General features: G+C 51.1%; 1 protein-coding gene across 2 annotated transcripts in view; it reads left to right on the top strand.

The window, feature by feature from the left end:
• The first annotated feature begins 1,987 nt into the window (after positions 1 to 1,987).
• PAK4 (p21 (RAC1) activated kinase 4) overlaps positions 1,988 to 21,708 on the top strand; it is a 35,790-nt gene continuing 16,069 nt past the window's right edge. The window contains exon 1 of one of the 2 annotated variants that reach the window (XM_077285816.1): positions 1,988 to 2,122. Coding sequence is in view for 1 of the 2 variants with exons in the window: in XM_077285815.1 (XP_077141930.1) it covers positions 14,148 to 14,178 (31 nt within the window). In the remaining variant the exon portion in view is untranslated. Of the gene's footprint in view, positions 2,123 to 14,037; positions 14,179 to 21,708 lie in introns of those variants that run through there. The other variant, XM_077285815.1, reaches the window with a different exon arrangement.

Here is a 21,708-nt window from a genome sequence, read left to right on the forward strand (position 1 = left end):
AGGAGGAGGTGAGCTGTAATATCAGCTATTGTGAATGGTGGAGCCTGTGTAATCTACTGTATATAGGGGTGTTATCAGTCATTCTACAGGAGGAGGAGGTGAGCTGTGACATCACCTATTGTGAATGGTGGTTCTTGTTATCTACTGTATATAGAGGTGTTATCAATCATTGTACAGGAGGAGGTGATCTGTGACATCACCTATTGTGAATGGTGGATCCTGTGTTATGTACTGTATATAGAGGTGTTATCAGTCATTGTACAGGAGGAGGAGGTGAGCTGTGACATCACCTATTGTGTATGGTGGATCCTGTGTTATCTACTGTATATAGAGGTGTTATCAGTCATTGTATAGGAGGAGGAGGTGAGCTGTGACATCACCTATTGTGAATGGTGGATCCTGTGTTATCTACTGTATATAGAGGTGTTATCAGTCATTGTACAGGAGGAGGAGGTGAGCTGTGACATCACCTATTGTGAATGGTGGATCCTGTGTTATCTACTGTATATAGAGGTGTTATCAGTCATTGTACAGGAGGAGGAGGTGAGCTGTGACATCACCTATTCTGAATGGTGGATCCTGTGTTATCTACTGTATATAGAGGTGTTATCAGTCATTGTACAGGAGGAGGAGGTGAGCTGTGACATCACCTATTGTGTATGGTGGATCCTGTGTTATCTACTGTATATAGAGGTGTTATCAGTCATTGTATAGGAGGAGGAGGTGAGCTGTGACATCACCTATTGTGAATGGTGGATCCTGTGTTATCTACTGTATATAGAGGTGTTATCAGTCATTGTACAGGAGGAGGATGTGAGCTGTGACATCACCTATTGTGTATGGTGGATCCTGTGTTATCTACTGTATATAGAGGTGTTATCAGTCATTGTACAGGAGGAGGAGGTGAGCTGTGACATCACCTATTGTGAATGGTGGATCCTGTGTTATCTACTGTATATAGAGGTGTTATCAGTCATTGTACAGGAGGAGGAGGTGAGCTGTGATATCACCTACTGTGAATGGTGGATCCTGTGTTATTAGTGATTGTGAACCTCTTTGTAATGATGATGTTGAAATGTCACCTGCACAGAACAAAAAGTATAAGTTTAGCATGAGGCCTAGTAGCCAGTATAAAAATTGTAAGATTTGAGATTTTTTTTCCTATCCCTTTTAAAAGTAAATTTAGCGCAAAAACTTGATTTTTATAATAGGCCATTTTCTGATGACACGTTTCGGCTCCACAGATTTTAACAAATAATACCAGGGCACCCGCTGCGGCCCCCGACTCTCCTCCTATAATGGTATTGTGTTACAGCCTCCGCACATCACTGAGCGCAGTGATTGACTGCAGCGCCACCAATGTCATGGCGATGCTGCAGACAATAACAGACCCCTTAGCTGCAGAGACCCCGGAACTGGTAATATATATATATCTGCAGCCGGGGGGCAGAGAAGCCCCTCATATCACTAATAATCAGAGAAACTCCCGGGATTTACAGATTACTTTTTTCTATAAAAAAATTGGGACACTTTTGCCTGTACGATTTTCTTCAGGACCAAAAGAGTCATTTTGCTCCCCCCCCCCAAAAAAAAATAATGAAATGAAAAAAATAAGTTTTAAAAATCCGCAGCCTTCATACCACTGTACAGGCAAAAAAAACTACAGCTCTTGGAAGACGACGGGGTAAAAGGGAAAGCAAAGAGGGCCCTGGGGGACAGTGGCTCCCAAGGGCCCACAACATAGGCCCTGCTGAGGGCACAGGCTCCGCCAACATGTCCGCCGCGCTGCAGACATCAGCCAGCTGCAATCTTCACCCCCTACAGCCGAGAGCGACAAAACAACGAGCGAGGTAGGAATCCTCCCTTAGCCAATCAGCAGGCTCCATCTACATGACTGACAGTGGTCAGGCCACCCAATCAAGGAGCGCCAGTATGCAGAGTGACAGCTGTTCCCACCAATGAGAACGCGCCTTTGCATTCAGTAGGCGGAGCAGTTGACGGCGTACGGCGTTGCTGGGCAGCAGGCGCTGTGGGAGCCAGGAGTCCCCGGATGTAGAAGCCCGTAGGACAACATGGCGCCTGGGGCCGGAGGACAGTGAGGGGAGGAGAGCCTGGGCTCCCGGTAAGGATGGAGAAGGTGGCGGGGGCATATACAAAGTACTTTGTTGGGGGCTTTACAGTAATCCCTGGTTCAGTCGTTACTATGTATGCAGACTTGTGAAGTGTGCGATATTAATCGCCCGATTTGATTGAGAGTGTATCTGCTGTCAGTGAGAGAGGTGTGCGCCGGTTACAGGGCGTCGTGACGGTGGGGGAAACTGTAAGTGCCCCGAAATCCGGGGTGTGAGGGCTCCTGACTGCTCTGCTGCCCCCTGGAGGTGGGACCCAGCTCTGCACCATTACTGGTGGGTCGTCTCCTCCGGGGCGGTGCGCGGGCGTCTGCCTCCTCCGGGGCGGTGCGCGGGCGTCTGCCTCCTCCGGGGCGGTGCGCGGGCGTCTGCCTCCTCCGGGGCGGTGCGCGGGCGTCTGCCTCCTCCGGGGCGGTGCGCGGGCGTCTGCCTCCTCCGGGGCGGTGCGCGGGCGTCTGCCTCCTCCGGGGCGGTGCGCGGGCGTCTGCCTCCCCCGGGGCGGTGCGCGGGCGTCTGCCTCCTCCGGGGCGGTGCGCGGGCGTCTGCCTCCTCCGGGGCGGTGCGCGAGCGTCTGCCTCCTCCGGGGCGGTGCGCGGGCGTCTGCCTCCTCCGGGGCGGTGCGCGGGCGTCTGCCTCCTCCGGGGCGGTGCGCGGGCGTCTGCCTCCCCCGGGGCGGTGCGCGGGCGTCTGCCTCCCCCGGGGCGGTGCGCGGGCGTCTGCCTCCTCCGGGGCGCTGCGCGGGCATCTGCCTCCTCCGGGGCGCTGCGCGGGCGTCTGCCTCCTCCGGGGCGCTGCGCGGGCGTCTGCCTCCCCCGGGGGCGCTGCGCGGGCGTCTGCCTCCCCCGGGGGCGCTGCGCGGGCGTCTGCCTCCCCCGGGGGCGGTGCGCGGGCGTCTGCCTCCCCCGGGGCGCTGCGCGGGCGTCTGCCTCCCCCGGGGGCGCTGCGCGGGCGTCTGCCTCCCCCGGGGGCGGTGCGCGGGCGTCTGCCTCCCCCGGGGGCGGTGCGCGGGCGTCTGCCTCCCCCGGGGGCGGTGCGCGGGCGTCTGCCTCCCCCGGGGGCGGTGCGCGGGCGTCTGCCTCCCCCGGGGGCGGTGCGCGGGCGTCTGCCTCCCCCGGGGGCGGTGCGCGGGCGTCTGCCTCCCCCGGGGGCGGTGCGCGGGCGTCTGCCTCCCCCGGGGGCGGTGCGCGGCGTCTGCCTCCTCTTCACCTTCATATTTCTTCTTCCTCACATTCCAAGAAATACCATTCTTCCATGTTCCGGTGGTGTGTGCTGTGCAGCCTGAGCTGTGGTTACTGGCACCATGTTTGGGGTGGTTCTGGCTTATTGATCTTTTTATTATTTTTTTTTGGAGGGGAGGGAGGAGGCAAAGTGACAGTAAACTTTTTTTTTTTTTTTAAATATTCACCGAGACAGAAATTGGGATATTTTATTAGTCTGAACTTACAGCGCACGACAGTTCCATTTTTTTATTTACATTTCTGTATTGGGAGAAGGGGAGCTGCTATGGAGGAGCCCAGTGAGAGGCAAGCGTGGCAGAGACGAGGGCCTTCACTAAGCTCCCAGTTGCTGTGACCCTGCCATTGGGAAAGCGCAAGCATGTGGGGAGATGAATTTTTAAATAGACGCTATTTCCAACCTAAGTGCCGCTATCATTATTGACAGCGGCGTGTAAGAGGTTAACGTGCTCTGATTGGAGCAATTAACACTCTGCTGGCTGCGCAGGCCGCCTCCATACACGCAGGACATACAAAATCTGTGTATATGCAGTGGATAACTGCAGTGCAGGCCCGGGTTAGAATGGCTCCCTCGGTGCCGCTGTCCCGGAATCTGACTGCAGGCATAGTTTACCTACTTATACATGTGAAGATGCCAGTCCTGGTGCCAGGGGTGTTAATCCTCCTTGCAGTGCATTATGGGTAGAAAATCTGAAGTCCATTCTATTGCAAAATGGGCAATGTTGGAATGATGGAGCTGAAGCATGTCTTCTTTTTTTATGAGCAGAATCCCCGCTATGATGCGGGATGGTCCTAAAATACGACCTTTTTGAATGACGACCTCTGTAACATGTCAGTAAAACTGAACAGTTGGCATCTGGTCACTAAGACCCCATCTATCGTGAGCAGGGCTGCCACCAGGAACTTCGGGGCCCCATACTGACAAAATTTTCGGGCCCCCTTGAAACTCCGCCTTCAACCCTCAAACCTTTTACAGTCCCACTGCTCACTCATAGAAAAACTCCACTTCTGCGCCACGTCCTCACCAACCACAGATTATCAGTTCCCATCTAACACCGGATCACATACATAGCCATACAAGTTTACCATAAGCGCCATTATACACAGGAGCTTTGTTTATAGTACACAGTGTTTAGTGTCAGTGTACAGGTATACAGTGATCACCAGTGACATTATACACAGGAGCTCTGTATATAGTGTACAAGTAATACAGTGATCACCAGTAACATTATACACAGAAGCTCTGTATGTAGTGTACAGGTAATACAGTGATCACCAGTGACATTATACACAGGAGCTCTGTATATAGTGTCAGTGTACAGGAAATACAGTGATCACCAGTGACATTATGCACAGGAGCTCTGTATATAGTGTATAATTTACAGGTAATATAGTGATCACCAATGATACTATACACAGGAGCTCTGTATATAGTGTCAGTGTACAGGTAATATACAGTGACCACCAATGACATTATACACAGAAGCTCTGTATGTAGTGTACAGGTAATACAGTGATCACCAGTGACATTATGCACAGGAGCTCTGTATATAGTGTCAGTGTATAGGTAATACAGTGATCGCTGGTGACATTATACACAGGAGCTCTGTATATAATATACTGTATATAATGTCAGTGTACAGGTAACACAGTGGTAACGTCTGTAGGTGAAGTTGCACCCCAATAGCGGTATAACGCACCCCATGGTAGTATTCCCATAGTGGCATCTCCCGCACGGCAACAGATTTTAGCTGATCGTACCTCTGAGGGCACACGATCAGTTACTGAAGTGTCAGGATCGTACCGCTGGGGCCCGGTGAGCAGAAGAGAGGGGTCCTGCTGCGGGCTCCCTCTGCTCACCGGGCCTCATACGCCAGTAAGGGCAGGAATGCCGTGATGGTGGCCCCGACCCTGAGACTTGGCCAGTGCCTACCATTAAAGGTAGATTACTAACACCGTGGCTGTGGAGAATGACGTGAGGTGTATATTTCTGCTGCAGTGTATCCAGATTGCGATGCAGACACGGATTGGGTTTTGCTTTTCTTGCAGAGTTTTCAATGCACATGGTGAAATCCGCAGCAGAATCCAGCAAAAAAAGAGCCCTGAGCTTGATCACTGTGGGGGCTTCCATATTAAAGGGGGATAAGAGGCACAGAAAAGAAGTAAAGTGCAAACTTTTAGACCCCTTCACTACTCCTCTGTGTGACTTATCCTGCACAACAATGTCACACCTGCTGGTGTTAAACTGAGAAGGGTCCGGCCTGTCCCCCAGCTGTGACATGAGACCCTCAGTGCGCACTGATAACGGACCGCTCCCTCACTGGCTGTGGGTTTCAGAGCCGGATCTATGAGGTCTGTGTACATTTCTGCCACACTACAAGGTCTGTTCTATTTATGGGTCACAATTCCAGTATTTCAGAGCCCGCATAGTTATCACCCAGCTCCTGCTAGTGTTGGCATTAACCCTTTTATTACCGACTTACTCTATGAAGAGTCCGAATAAGGGCTTGCTCACACTTTGGGTTTTTGCCATGGAAAATTCGTACCAAAGTGAATTAGATTTCTGAAATGGCATGAACACGCTGTTTTTTTGTTTTTGTTTTTTTGCAAATTTCAACCTCCTGTGTTTTTCAGATCTGCAGCGTCAGTTCTTTTAGTGTTTTTTTTTTTTTTTTGCAGAATATTTCACCTATTCAATTGACTAACAAATGCACCAAAATGCCCTTATTTTATGTTGCATTTTTCCTGCCAACACTGGTTTTTGTAGCAGAAAAATATGCTACAAATGCTAAATGCATGCACATAGCATTGGCACCATAGCCCCCCGACCCTTGGGGATCGAGAGCCTTCTCCCCCACCATGGCATTTGGGGATCGAGAGCCGTCTGCAGGAAGAAGCTGTAAAATAACGCTGCGCCCCTTCTTTCTCAGGGCATCGACCACCACTGACCATAAAGTGCTGACACATGGTAACTATAAAGTATAGCATCAGAAGATAAGAATATCCCGATGAGATATGTCATCAGCGTCGCCCACAGTAATGGGAAGCCTTAGCGTATATAGATGATTTATCATTCTGGATTATTGACAACACATAATAAATGTTTATTATTTAAGGTAATACTTGTGCGGATCGTTGCACTTTCACCAGGAGCAATGAACTTCCCGCCTGTGTTGCACTATTGTGCTGCGCCTCTGCGCTGGGCGCGTCTCCTCGCTGTTATTTCCTCTCGCTTCTTATGGACATTCCTGTTCTGCCCAGTGACTTACTGACCCTGGACGGGGAAGGGTTACAGCAATAATCGCTGGTAGGACAAAGGTGTGGCAGCTCTGCCACTGGCACAGGACGGCTGCTTTAAGGATTGGGTGCGGTGCTGTGAATAGGACAATGTGCCGGGGCTTTCATGTTTATGGTTTATGTGGATTTAGCTGCCAAATCGTCACTTAGACCCCGGTGCTTTCTGCTGCAGCCCGGGAAGCATTATCGTGTGCTGTACTTGATCAGAAAGTGAGTTGTCGCATGGCTGTAGTTATGTAATGTCGTGAAATGGTGCCCCCTGCTGTCCAGGTGCAGTCAGACAGCGCTGAGTGACAGGATGAGACAGGTGTTTCGCTGTGAGCAGTCATCCACCTTCCCTACCAGACAAGCTGTGACCTGCTGCAGGAACAAGTGCATCCTCCTCCACACCCGTCATTACTAGAGCTCCTCCGTCTGCCGCTGATGGCTTCATCTTCATACAGAAGGCATGTCCCCAGCAGAATGGGAACTACAGTTCTCAGCATGGTATTGTAGAAGGTTGGTATTAAGCAAGAATCACAGCAGTCAAAACCCTACTCCTCAATCATATGTATCTGCAGATCACTATGAGCAATATCTGCATGCGCTGTGGTGGGAATATTGCTGTGGAGACGTCCTGTCCCCGACCCCCCATCTCTGTAGAGTCTGGGGAAAGGCCCTCTCCCCGCCCACCCCCACTACTCTAGATCTGGGAAGAAGTCCCCACTTCACCCCCTCTACCCTGGTTCTGGGGAGAGGCCCCTGCTCCGCCCCACCACCCTAGTTCTGGAGATTCTGGGGAGAAGCCCCTGCTCTGCCCCACCACCCTAGTTCTGGAGATTCTGGGGAGAAGCCCCTGCTCCGCCCCACCACCCTAGTTCTGGAGACTCTGTGGAGAGGCCCCTGCTCCGCCGCACCACCCTAGTTCTGAAGATTCTTGGGAGAGTCCCCTGCTCCACCCCACCAACCTAGTTCTGGAGATTCTGGGGAGAGTCCCCTGCTCCACCCCACCAACCTAGTTCTGGAGACTATAGAGAGAGGTCCCTGCTTTGCCCCACCACCCTAGTTCTGGAGATTCTGGGGAGAGTCCCCTGCTCCGCCCCACCACCCTAGTTCTGGAGACTCTGGGGAGAGGCCCCTGCTCCACCCCACCAACCTAGTTCTGGAGACTCTGGGGAGAGGCCCCTGCTCCACCCCACCAATTTAGTTCTGGAGACTCTGGGGAGAGGCCCCTGCTCCACCCCACCAACCTAGTTCTGGAGACTCTGGGGAGAGGCCCCTGCTCCACCCCACCAACCTAGTTCTGGAGACTCTGAGGAGAGGCCCCTGCTCCACCCCACCAACCTAGTTCTGGAGACTCTGGGGAGAGGCCCCTGCTCCACCCCACCAACCTAGTTCTGGAGACTCTGGGGAGAGGCCCCTGCTCCACCCCACCAACCTAGTTCTGGAGACTCTGGGGAGAGGCCCCTGCTCCACCCCACCAACCTAGTTCTGGAGACTCTGGGGAGATGTCCTCTCCCCTCCCTAGTTCTGGGGAGAGGCCCTTGCCTCGCCCCCCACTACCCTAGAGCTGGAGACTCTGGGGAGAGGTCACCACTTCACCCCCTCTACCCTGGTTCTGGGGATAGGCCCTCTCACCACCCTAGGGTTCTGGAGTGAGGCCCCTGCTCCACCACACCACCCTAGTTCTGGAGACTCTTGGGAGAGACCCCTGCTCAACCCCACCACCCTAGTACTGGAGACTCTGGGGAGATGCCTCTTCACCACCTCACCACCCTAGTTCTGGAGACTCTGGGGTAGGCCCCAGCTCGACCTCACCACCCTAGTTCTGGAGATTCTGGGGATAGGTCCTCTTACAACCCCACCACCCTAGTTCTGGAGATTCTGGGGAGAGGCCCTTCTCCACACCACCACCCTAGTTCTGGAGACTCTGGGGAGAGAGGCCCTTGCTCCACCCCACCACCCTAGTTCTGGAGACTCTGAGGAGAGGTCCTCTTCCCACCCCACCACCCTAGTTCTGGAGGCTCTGGTGAAAGGGGGCTGCTCCACCCCACCACCACCCTAGTTCTGGAGATTCTGGGGAGAGGCCCCTGCTCCGCTCCATCCTAGTTCTAGAGACTCTGGGGATCGGTCCTCTCCCCACCCCACCACCCTAGTTCTGGAGGCTCTGTGGAGAGGTCCTCTCCCCTCCCTAGTTCTGGAGGCTCTGGGGAAAGACCCTTGCCCTCCTCCCCCTTACCAAGCTCTGCATACTCCTTATATGAAACTTTGCTTAAATTATTTAGTTGTTTCCCCATTTCCAAAAATTTCTTTCTTGTCTTCGAATGTATTGTGTGAGGCTTGTAATTATCCAAATCTAATTGCCCACTAGAAGGAGCACAAAGTAGAAATGTAATTTAGATATTATGTAACACGATGTGCTGGTGCTAATGAATCATGTGGGACGCTCCTATGTGTCTGTGGCCTTCATTCTGCCCGGCTGAACATCACTGAGGCTGCCAGGGAGCGCTGAGCCTCCCAGCCTACAGGGGCGCACTATACTGTGCCGGACAGACCGTATAGGAGCCTGCGGCGCTGTATTTAGACGCCAGGGGAGCTGAGCACCTATAGGCCACAAGCAGGGAGCATTCAGAGTTAGAGGGGCGCTCCCATCCTGAGTGCAAGGACATTCAATCCCTGTATGATCAGAGGGCCACAGTCCTGAGAAAGGGGTGACCATTGTAGCACCACTATGCTAGTAATTCTCCTGATTAGTGGTGGTCCTAGAAGTTGGACCCCCACCATCATAAAGTGGTGGCAAATCCTAGCAATATTCCATCAGTGTATAAGATGGGGAGATGCTCCCAGAAACATTTATTAAGTATCTATATCTGTAGGATAGGGCTGATGGCGTGGGGTCCGGCTGCTGAGCCCCCCCACCCATCACCGCGTCCTCATGTAAATGGCGCAGTAGGGACCACCAGCCCTATAGACCGTGAATGGAGCAGTGGTCATACGAGCACTCTAGCCACCCCTGTTCTTGTGATCGGAGAAGGCCTCCGCGATCGGACCCCCCACCAATAATGGCGGAGAATGCATCATTCTATTCATGAAGCAGGTGGCTCAGGATGGACAGGGAAGCACTGCAGTAATAGAGACATAAGACAAATGGTTCCCGTCAGTATGTAATGGGGCCTATATCACAGCTGTAGGTGGAAGGCAGAGGACAGGCACCGGCCGGGCGGGGGTGGCTGGTGCATTGGATGCTGTCCAGGTGCCATTCCTGGGCGCTGATAACTCCCATCATTCGCATTATTTGGATTGCAGAGCTTTCTGCGGTCTGATCGCCTGTTTTCCCCCCCCAGCATGTGTCTCGCTGGTGGTTGTGTACTGTAAGTCACAGCTGTCTCTGGTAACAAGTGTAAGGATAATGCCACGCTGGCACTCACTCGCCGTGCCCATATTGTACATGCAGGGCACAGCATAATGCTTAGTGGCACGGGCGCTTACCAGGACGGACGCTCCCCGTTCATGTCACACACGGTTATTATTACACGCAGGATGCCGCCGCCACCGCAGGAAGGAGCAGGATCCATTGGCATCAGCGGGGCAGTAATCTGAATAGTCATTTGTAGTGATCATGTTACTTTACTACCCACTAGACCCAGGCATGTGTCTGGATACTCAGGGGGGGCAGCCTGGAGATGGTCTCCATGTCTCCTACATTCCTCACATAGCTGTCCCATCCCCCTTGTCAGTAACCCCTTCACCCCGAGCACGTCTTAAGAATCTGTACATGGCCTCCCGCAGTATGTCCTGCCATGTGCACAGGGCAAGCTTTGTGTATGGCTTACGCCGGCCACAGGCACAGCTGTTGCTCGCTGCGAGGATCCACAGCATAGGTTGTTGGGGTTCCTCGGGCATAGCAAAGCATTGTTATGGCCCCCCATGATGTCCATATCGAATAATGTAGCCCCTCTTTGAAAGTTTTTTTTTTTCCAAAGTTGGGCATGGCGCAGGGAACGCTCCAAATAATGAAGCATTACTTACCTCTTTGATCCACCATGACTCTGATACTGTAAGTGGTGACGTCCCATCCATGCGTCATGTGTCCGCTGTTGCCCGTCATTGGCATCAGTGACTATGGGCTGTGCATGCCATCAATAGAAAGGGGAGACTGGTCCAGAGACGCTGCAGACCGTGGCAGCACATGGTCTCCAGACTAATCTCCAGCAGTGATCATCCACCCATGGAATTTGGGGTTCAGGTACCAGACCCAAACTTTATTCCATAGTACGGTTCAGGCACTAGAGCTGTACCTGGACTTGATCCAGAACCCAAACCACATTGAAAACAATGGGGACCCGAACTTTTGTTCTGTAAAATATTCTCACTCATTCACTCCCTCAAAGGACTTTCCCTGGAACTCCAAACATCACAGAGGACTTCCAGAAGTAGTCCGTGTATGGCGCGTAGCACCGGATACTAGCTGTCTGGTACGAACCCCAAACTTTTAAGTTGAGGTCCACACCTCTCTAATCTCCAGCTATTGTTGGACCATCACTTAAGAGGATAAACTTCTGGTTTCCGTCAGAAGACCATGAAGGCACCATCATGAGGAGGCCTTCATAAGGGAACGTTGCACCCGTCCTACTCCTGGAGATCATGGTGCTGGGTGGCATAATGTCTGGTAGGCGGACCCCTATAGTCTCTGTTCCAGGTACACTAACATCCCTGCATTACATTAATTTCATGGTATAACCAGTTGTGCAGCCATTTCTCCAAAGTGTCCCAGGAGCCGTTTTTCAACACGGCAACACCAGGCTTCATGTTGCTTGTGTTACTGTGAGCAGGCTGCGACCTAAACATGCTACCATGGCTGCAGCGTCTTTGGACTTGTCTCCCATCAAGGACATCTGGGTCGCTAGTGGTCAGCAATTGCAAAGGAAGCTGCCAGCGACGGATCTTGATGATTTCCCAAGTACATTCAGCGCTGCAGAACATTTTTCCGACGGCCATTAATAATCTCATTGGTAGCTGTGCATCGGAGTATGTGGATAAAGTGGGAAGCTCCCTGCAGACAATGTCCACGTTCATGAGTCTGTTTCTTCTGGAGACTCTGCAGTCACGTGGAGGTCAAGACTTCTGACCTCTTGGTCATGAAACTATCTCCTGCTTTTCATCTGCGACCCTTCACACCTCCCTCTGCAGAATTATTCTAAGCTGTTTCCTGGCTGTCATCACCTCCAGGGAGTTTTTATTTTTGCATGTTCCCATCCTAGTTTGATCCTGGTCAGATTTGGTTGTAATGTTTTCAGTCTTAGGTACAGTCTGAAGATGAATCCAACAGACGCCTTGTGTGTTCTGGTTTCCCATACCGGTGATTTTGGGCCCCCAGAACACTGCTGTACCCATACTTAGTGAGATTGTGGACACCTTTACTTTGGAAAAAGGGTAAAGGAGTTGTCAGCTTAGAAGTAGCCCAGAGTGAGCTGATCAAGGCTGGCACCACCTATGGGCGTAAGAGGCAGTGAGTTTATGCAGCGCCTCCGTAGGTGGACCGGAGTATTACACCGATCAATTAATAGGAGTTCTTTGTACATGTTGCTTGTAGATGGTCTCATTTTTGTGGGTAGATACCCCCCCCCCCAATTAAAAAAAAAAAAAAAAAAACTCCCATTGTCCAGCGCTGAGTTTCCGTTCCTACCTCGATTTTCATTCATTGGCTGCAGTGGTGACTTCATACGGACAACGCTGCCGCCTGTCGCTGAGATCAGTAGCTACGAGCAGCTTGTGCAGCTTACATAAGCAGAGCCGCAAAGCTCACTGATTGTCTGCAGCGATGTCGCCCTCAGCCAAATAATTATATATTTTTTTTCAGTTTTCTGATAATGGACGACCACCTAAAATGTGATGAGAGCAGAGTCTTGGATCAGTTTTGTGATAAAAGGTGATACACGGTAATCCCAGGCCGTGCGGCTTGTGAGCAGCCAGATGAGCCGGGTCACAGTGCCCAGGAGCTCGCCGCCTCTCATTATTAATACTTAGTGTGTGTACAAGCAGTGAAAGCTGATATACATTAACATGTGCACAACACACCTTGTCATTAACCCCCGCCACCAGCACCTCCGAGCGTCTCTTGTGCCAGACAAAACTCGCTCCGCCTGTATTTCTAGAAGGCTAGGTGACACTTCTGTGCCAGAATATGCCGGTGAGAAAGTTCAGGATTTCACACGGCCGGTGCACAAGGAACGACCCCAGTCCAATGCTGCGTCCAAGTATTGAGGGTGTTACTGGGGTGCAGCGATGGGGATTTACTAGAGCAAGTCCTGGACGTCTGGATCCAAGGACGCCTATGTTATAGAATAGGTACTGCTCATACCTGGGCATCGTGCGATGTTTTGGCCCCTAATAGCTCCTCTGCAGACCCTCTACCTTATGGGAAGGGGTCACCGTTTATTACAAACTTGCACTTTGTCCGTAATTCTGCACATTGAGGAATGTATTACAAGTACTTGAATGTGTTGGATAGGTGAGACATATTCTTTATTGGGTATTTTATCCTGAAACCCGGTGCCTCAGGCTGGTGGCGGTACCGCAGGACTGGTGGCGGTGCTGCAAGCTAGTGGCGGTGCACAGGGCTAGTGTCGGTGCCGCAGGATGGTGGCGGTGCCTCAGGCTGGTGGCGGTGCAGCAAGCTAGTGGCGGTGCCGCAGGGTGGTGGCGGTGCCGCAGGGTGGTGGCGGTGCCGCAGGGTGGTGGCGGTGCCGCAGGGTGGTGGCGGTGCCGCAGGGTGATGGCGGTGCCGCAGGCTGGTGGCGGTACCGCAGGGCTGGTGGCGGTGCTGCAAGCTAGTGGCGGTGCCGCAGGGTGGTGGCGGTGCCGCAGGGTGGTGACGGTGCCGCAGGGCTGGTGGCGGTGCTGCAAGCTAGTGGCGGTGCCACAGGGCTGGTGGCGTTGCCGCAGGCTGGTGGCGGTGCCTCAGGCTAGTGGCGGTGCCGCAGGATGGTGGCGGTGCCGCAGGGTAGTGGGGGTGCCGCAGGATGGTGGCGGTACCGCAGGGCTGGTGGCGGTGCTGCAAGCTAGTGGCGGTGCCACAGGGCTTGTGGCGGTGCCACAGGATGGTGGCGTTGCCTCAGGCTGGTGGTGGTGCCGCAGGCTGGTGGTGGTGCCGCAGGCTGGTGGTGGTGCCGCAGGATGGTGGTGGTGCCGCAGGATGGTGGTGGTGCCACAGGACGGTGGCGGTGCTGCAGGCTAGTGGCGGTGCCAGCCTTACATGCCCTCTGTATGTACAGTCCTTGGTGTGAGTTTTGAGGCTTCTCCAGTATTGATGTCTGTGCATTGTGTTCCCGACCACTCCTGGCACCCCTCCGTCTTTTCTTCTCCTCCTCCCTCCTCCCATGGGCAGGGGAGGAGCTGATCTTTCACGTCATGAAACTGGCTGGGACAGCGAGAGGGCCTGAAACTTCCCATCAGTCAGCTCCAGGAATTCTCTCCCGCAGCCGGTGCCCTCTCCTCCTCGGTCTCTATGGTGTCCGGAGCCCAGAGCGATGCCAAGGGTGAGTCCTGACTGTTGGGGATTGTGTAGTGTCACGTCGAGGGTTCCCTGCCCCGGACGTTAGTGCGATCGTGCCTCACCCATTGTTACACCGGAGCCACCTGCGGAGGAGAGTGATGTCTGTCATGTGTAGGAAAGTCCTACGGTGGTGACAGTCCGTCACTCGGGGGGCTTCGTGTGAATCCCGGCAGAGTGGCTGACCGTTGTCTCCTCTGCATTGGGTTACACCGTTCCTTTGCCTTATTAACCCCCCGCTCAAAAGAGAACATATACTTGGTGGGCCTTTGCTTGTATGGGGTGTCTGGAGGTTGATCCTGATTGACCCTTTTTAGCCCCATTCAGAGGGGACAATTTTTCTGTTCCTAGAAATGTGTTCTCCGTTTCCCAAACTTCAGTGTTCCAGCTGTTGTGACACTACAACTCTCAACATTCCCTTACAGCCACAGTTCTCACAACGGCTGGAGGTTGCTCATCTCTGGTTCACAGAGTGTAGAGAGAGGACACGACTGTGGATGAGCTACCGGCAGGGCAAATCGTGTCCGTGGCACCACACGCTCCTGGGGCTGCCAGTGACATGGTCATTGTTGGTCAAGACCATCAGTTTTTTTGGGTTCTAGTCTTGGCTAAATAGGCGATCAAGTATCTGCCGGGGTCATGTCCTCTTAAAGATGGAGGCTACACTCCCTCCTCCCCCCACGCCGGCGTGCCCGGTGCACTGCCCTGGTTTTGGTGTCCACCGGGGGATGACTTTCTGAATGGAGCCAATTATTAATGCAGAGCAGGTTCTCCCATGTCTGTGTATTATTAATGATGCCGAGAGGGGCGTACCGGCCGTGTAGCCTCCATAACCTGGATATAATACTACACCGGGGTAGACGACAACCGTCACATGCAAGGAAGGAAGCCAGCAATCGGAGCAGATGCCGCCACGCCGAGCAGCATGTACGGTCGTGGTCCTATCCTCATCTATCAGTGCAGAGAGTAGGGAAAAAAGCACCAAACGTTTTATTATAGGAGCAATATTTCAGTACCCCCACCCAGAGGTGGTCTGCAAAGAAGGAAGGTGTCTAGTTGCAAAAAGTTTATTACGCTCTTTATTAACAACATCTTTGCCATCTTGTAAAATCAGGATTTTTACGACACAAGTGATTAATCATTATATAGATGGCTGTTGTTTTTTTTATTTATTATTATTTTTTTTTTTTTTTTAGTTTTATTTTTTTAGTTTAATAATAATAATAATAATTTTTTTTTATATAGCGCCAACATATTCCGCAGCGCTTTACAACTTATAGAGGGGACTTGTACAGACAATAGACATTACAGCATAACAGAAATCACAGTTCAAAACCGATACCAGGAGGAATGAGGGCCCTGCTCGCAAGCTTACAAACTATGAGGAAAAGGGGAGACACGAGAGGTGGATGGTAACAATTGCTTTAGTTATTTGGACCAGCCATAGTGTAAGAATCGGGTGTTCATGTAAAGCTGCATGAACCAGTTAACAGCCTAAGTATGTAGCAGTACAGACACAGAGTGCTATTAACTGCATAAAGTGTATGAGAACATGATGCAAGGAACCTGGTTATGTGTTTTTTTTTTTTGTTTTTTTTTTAATAGGCCACACAGGGATAGTTAGGTTAATGCGTTGAGGTGGTAGGCCAGTCTGAACAAATGCGTTTTTAGGGCACGCTTAAAACTGTGGGGATTGGGGATTAATCGTATTAACCTAGGTAGTGCATTCCAAAGAATCGGCGCAGCACGTGTAAAGTCTTGGAGACGGGAGTGGGAGGTTCTGATTATTGAGGATGCTAACCTGAGGTCATTAGCGGAGCGGAGGGCACGGGTAGGGTGGTAGACTGAGACCAGAGAGGAGATGTAGGGTGGTGCTGAGCCATGGAGTGCTTTGTGGATGAGGGTAATAGTTTTGTACTGGATTCTGGAGTGGATGGGTAGCCAGTGTAATGACTGGCACAAGGTAGAGGCATCGGTGTAACGGTTGGTGAGGAATATGATCCTGGCAGCAGCATTCAGGACAGATTGGAGCGGGGAGTGTTTGGTAAGAGGGAGGCTGATTAGTAGAGAGTTACAATAGTCCAGACGGGTTTTTTTTATGTCCTTCTATTACTATTAATATTTTTTATTTTCTGTAAGATTCTCCTAATTCCTAACTAGCTGTGACGGGTCCAGGATTTTGTAGGGTGAGCACGTGGCTGTGGCGGTTCTCATATTGAGAGATCCTGAATAATCGGATCATACTGGCAACATGTTCTTGTTTATAGGAAATTTCATAGCCACTTTATTAATTTCAGGTTTTTTTGTGTTTTTTTGCATTTTTGGTAGATAATTAGGGAACTGATTTAGGGCTCATCTGTGCCGATCCATCAGAGCGTGGACTGGCGGCGGCTCTACCGGCCCTAGCGTGTGATGGCGATCCCCAAATTCTGATCATGCACCAGCATAAACCTTTTTTTCACAATTGGAGCCAGTAGGTGACCAATTCTTATCAAGTGGCAAAAGTCAGAGTCTTGGGCGATGTTTCTGGGGTACAGATGGCTGGGAGACGCACAGAGCCGCAGTCCATGGACGCCTCCGTGTATCCTGCTGAGCTCATGTTTTGCCGCTGGCTCGCTCCTCAGGAAGGAAGCGGCGCTGCTCGCTGTGTGAAGATTGTTCTGTGCCGCTGAATCACTTTCTATTTTCCCTGTGTAACCAAATAAATAAAAGATCCAAGGAGGTTTCTGGGTGTGGGATCGGGGGCCCCTGTAGTAACAGGAGGGAAGCCAAGCACTTAAGACACTGGCTCCTTCATTTCTACAGCCAGTAATGCGTCCCCATCTGCCTGCGGGCGGTGTATTATGGGGGGCTATATATTGCACAGTTTGTTTTCCTGGGGGACACATTACATGCTGGCTTATTAGAGTTATGGTCTGCAACCTTCACTACAACTCCCAGCATGCCCTATCAGACTGCAGCAGTCCACAGATTAGGTGATTATTATTATTTATTTATATAGCACCATTAATTCCATGGTGCTGTTCATGATAAAGGGGTTACGTACAGAGTTATAGATATCACTTAAAGTCAACAAGTTTACAATGACAGACTGTACAGAGGGGAGAGGACCCTGTCCTTGCGGACTTACATTCTACAGGATAATGGGGAGGAGACAGAAGGTCGGGGGTGCGGCAGCTCTGGTGGTGGTGAGGCGGCAGCTCTGGCGGGTGGTGAGGCGGCAGCTCTGGCGGGTGGTGAGGCGGCAGCTCTGGCGGGTGGTGAGGCGGCAGCTCTGGCGGGTGGTGAGGCGGCAGCTCTGGCGGGTGGTGAAGCGGCAGCTCTGGCGGGTGGTGAGGCGGCAGCTCTGGCGGGTGGTGAGGTGGCAGTTCTGACGGGTGGTGAGGCAGCAGCTTGGGTGGTGGTGAGGTGGCAGTTCTGACGGGTGGTGAGGCAGCAGCTTGGGTGGTGGTGAGGCGTCAGATTGGTTATTCAGGCTGTGGGCTTTTCTGAAGAGATGGGTTTTCAGGTTCCGTCTGAAGGATCCGAGGGTGGTGGATAATTGGACGTGTTGAGGCGTGGAATTCCAGAGGATGGGGGATATTCGAGAGAAGTTGATGATTGATGGGACCGCCATCTCTAGCTGTTCTGGAGCTCAATCACTGATACTTACCAACTGTGGGGTCTCGGCGATCACTATAGGGTCATTGAGTGTGGACGTGCGGCATGTAGATGGAGCAGTGCACAGTCTCTAGCATTGATCTCCATGCCCGTGCTGTGGAAACCATGCAGGGAAGGGATCTTCAGCGTGAAAGATTTAATCTACAAACCTTCCATGTGTGAACGGAGCCCTCAGGATGGAGCTTTCCATGTAATGAATGTCCATGGCTGCGAGGGAGCTGCTCAGTTCTGCATGGCTGGTCTGGGGTAATGAGTTACTAATTAGGAGGAGAGCAGCCGCTGTGCGGGGAGTGTGGGGGGCTCTGTCTGTATTCTCACAGCAGCCGCAGGTCCATCCGACCTCGCCTGGAGGTACCAGACGGGGAGCAGCTAAGGTTCCCTATGATGAGCCGTAGCGGGGACTGCCTTGTAACCTGTTATCTGCCGTCTCCACCCTTGTGATAATATCATTTATGTACTCCCGGCTTTGTGGGTGTGCTGAGCGTTGTGTTGGTAGCCTTCCCCCTGCTATTAGTAAAAGTAGTGCTGTTAGTTCCCCCCCGATCCCCAGAATTGGGCACTGAAGCTCCGTTAGAATGGAGTAGCGGCCTCTCCATTCATTGTCTATGGGACCGCTGGATAGAGCCGAGCACTGTTAGAGTATGTTGACACACACTGTTTTTGCAGCATTTTTTCTCTACAAGAAAAACACTACGTAAAATACTTGCGTTTTTGCCTTTGTTTTTATTAGAGTGGGTGAAAGAATTGACGCTGCAGATCTGAACGATTGATTTAATGGTTCACTTGCGCATGGAGAAAATAAGCAGTGTGTGCGTGAGATTTCAAAATCACATTCACTTTGCTGGTACAGTAATGCTATGTGCACACGCTGCGGATCTGCAGCAGTTTTCCCTGAGTTTACAGTACCATGGAAAACAAAATCTGCAGTGCACATGCTGCGGAGAAAAAAATGCGCAAACGTAGCGTTGTTTATTCCGCAACATGTCAATTCTTTGTGCGGATTCCGCAGCGGTTTACATCTGCTCCTTAATAGGAATCTGCAGGTGGAATCCGCACAAAAAACCTCGGTAAATCAGCTGTAATTCCACAGTAAATCCGCAGTGCGGTTTACCTGCGGATTTACAAAAACAGGTGCGGAAAAATCCTCAAAGATCCAACCTACGTGTGCACATACCCTAAAACGCAGCGTCCACCCCTCAACACACCCTCACAGGAAAAATGCTACGTGTGAACAATACACTTTCTGGTGGTCTCTGGCAGTCCCATAGACAATAAATGAAGTGCTCTCCATGCAAGACTGAGACGTGTTCACATGGAGGTTTTATTTTTGAAATGTTCTAAAATTCTTTGAAGCCGAAAAAATGGTCCTTTTTTTTTTTGTAAGTGCAGCGCTTACAAGTTGTTTCCTATCACCCTAGTAGGCGCTGCTCTGAGGCCGACTGGATTGCTAGATCCGAACAGCGTCATTACTCCTGTGCTCCTCTGACGTTTCACCATACCGCTGGTCAAACTCTCAGTGATGAGGAACGCTCATTACCGGCAAGCAGGAATCGAGAGCTGGATGCTCCTGAAAATATGTTAGGAGAAAATCTCTATAACGTCAGTAGCACAATGTAAAACATCCTATATACAATGTTTGGGGGGTTGTGGATTTTTTTCAATGCTGTTTTTAGTTTGGCTTTTATTCTGTTTTTTTTTTTTTTTCATTGGTCAGCATTCGTGGTGTGCCTTTCAGATTATTCCCCCTTTGTAAGTTATCTCCTGTCCGTGCTATAGGTAATAACTTCATAAGCTAAGGGGTCTGACTACTAGGACACCCAGTTATCCTGAGAACGGGGCTTTGCAGAGCCTTACTTGGTTGCAGTGGTGCCCAGGCATGCTCACCTCTTCTACGTTTATTCTCTATGGCACTGCTGGAAAGACCATAACAAAGAAAATGAAAGAAGTGAGCTTGTAGTCAGGCGGAGCATTCCAGAACCGCTTTCTTGGGGTTGGTAGGGACCCCATGGCCAGACCCTCACAGATCAGCAAGTTATCTGCTATCCTATGGATAGGCACAGCCTCTGACTATTGAACTGTTACCGTTATCTAAGAACCTATTAGTCTTACTTATAAATTTCACTTGTGTAATGTTTAGAGAGACAGTAAAATCATCAGTGCCCGGTAAACACATGGCCGAGGGTTAAAGTTCCTGACATTCCCATTAAATTACAACACACTGAGATGATTGAACTTCCAGCTTGTGTTTATCAGGAAGTGAGCGCAGTAATATCACCAGGGCCTCGGGCACACGTGCACTTTATTTTTTTAACATGAAATCGAAGCCTCCATATTTCTGGGGCTTTCCTCCATGTCCTGCTCAGTACTATGCAAATTGCCTCTTCTGAGAAAAAGAGGACTTTACTCTATAGCGCCACCTGTTGGAAGTAGCGATCCTACAAGTCACAATCAACCCTCTAACGAGTTGTGCAATATGACTTAGGATAAAAGCCAAATCAGTATCTCAATTCGCAGACACGGTGTTTCGTGCTGTTGGCCCTCGTCAGTGCGAAGCATGAGAACTGATTTGGCTAGGTGAGAGGCTCTGGACTGGGGTCTAAGGGGTAACGTTTCCCCTTATGGAGAGTGACATATCAGCTGGCTTGTCAAGGTAAGGAGGCTTATTCGCCGTGCATTGATTCCAACAGGTGGTGCTATAGAGTTAAGTCCTCTTTTTCTCAGAAGAGGCAATTTGCATATTTAAATTCCCAGAGGAGCATTGCACGGCGAATAAGCCTCCTTACCTTGACAAGCCAGCTGATATGTCACTCTCCATAAGGAGAAACGTTACCCCTTAGACCCCTGCTCAGTACTAGGAAGCCGTGCAATGCTGAATAGGTAAAGGGCGCCGTCCTGCCGCGGTTCAGGAGGATTTCTCGTTGTACCTTCATGGATGACCGTAGGCTCTAATAGTGTGTATATGTAAAAAAAAATATTGGGAACTTCTGCAGAAAGCACATGTGAAGCTCGGGGACTATGGATAGGATTGTAGTATGCTTCGGGCTCTTTTCTGAAACCTTTGTGTGCTGTGAGAGTGATATAAACGCTTGTGACATTACTTTGCCCACTAGGCTCGGCACATGGCTGCTAACTCTGATCGTTTCCCTGTCTCATTGCTTTCCCCTGTACTGTGACCGTCAGATGTGTATATTCGGCAGACTTTCGCTGTCGCCCTGCGTCTGGGGTGTGACTTTATGAGTGACGGATCTATAGACTAGTAATCTGGAATAACCAGTGTATCGGCCGTGTGTATCTGTCATGTGACAGCAAGTGGGCGACCAGCATGCGCTGCATTACCAGGAGCTGTGTAAGGTCTGATGAGAGCCGATCCTCCTGGCTTCAGTTCCTATCTATCAGTATGGTGTGAATTCACACCACCGATAACAAAGCCCAGTCTGGTGAGAGAGGTGCAGGGAAAGTGTCATTCATTACATAGCCAGTCACTGTACAGGAGGAGGAGGTGAGCTGTGACATCACCTGTTGTGTATGGTGGATCCTGTGTTATCTACTGTATATAGAGGTGTTATCAGTCACTGTACAGGAGGAGGGGGAGGTGAGCTGTGACATCACCTATTGTGAATGGTGGATCCTGTGTTATCTACTGTATATAGAGGTGTTATCCGTCATTGTACAGGAGGAGGAGGTGAGCTGTGACAACACCTATTGTGAATGGTGGATCCTGTGTTATCTACTGTATATAGAGGTGTTATCTGTCATTGTACAGGAGGAGGAGGTGAGCTGTGATATCACCTATTGTGAATGGTGGATCCTGTGTTATCTACTGTATATAGAGATGTTATCAGTCATTGTACAGGAG

Source organism: Ranitomeya variabilis, chromosome 2 (assembly GCF_051348905.1).
Source record: "Ranitomeya variabilis isolate aRanVar5 chromosome 2, aRanVar5.hap1, whole genome shotgun sequence".
In the NCBI taxonomy this organism is placed as follows: Eukaryota; Metazoa; Chordata; class Amphibia; order Anura; family Dendrobatidae; genus Ranitomeya; species Ranitomeya variabilis.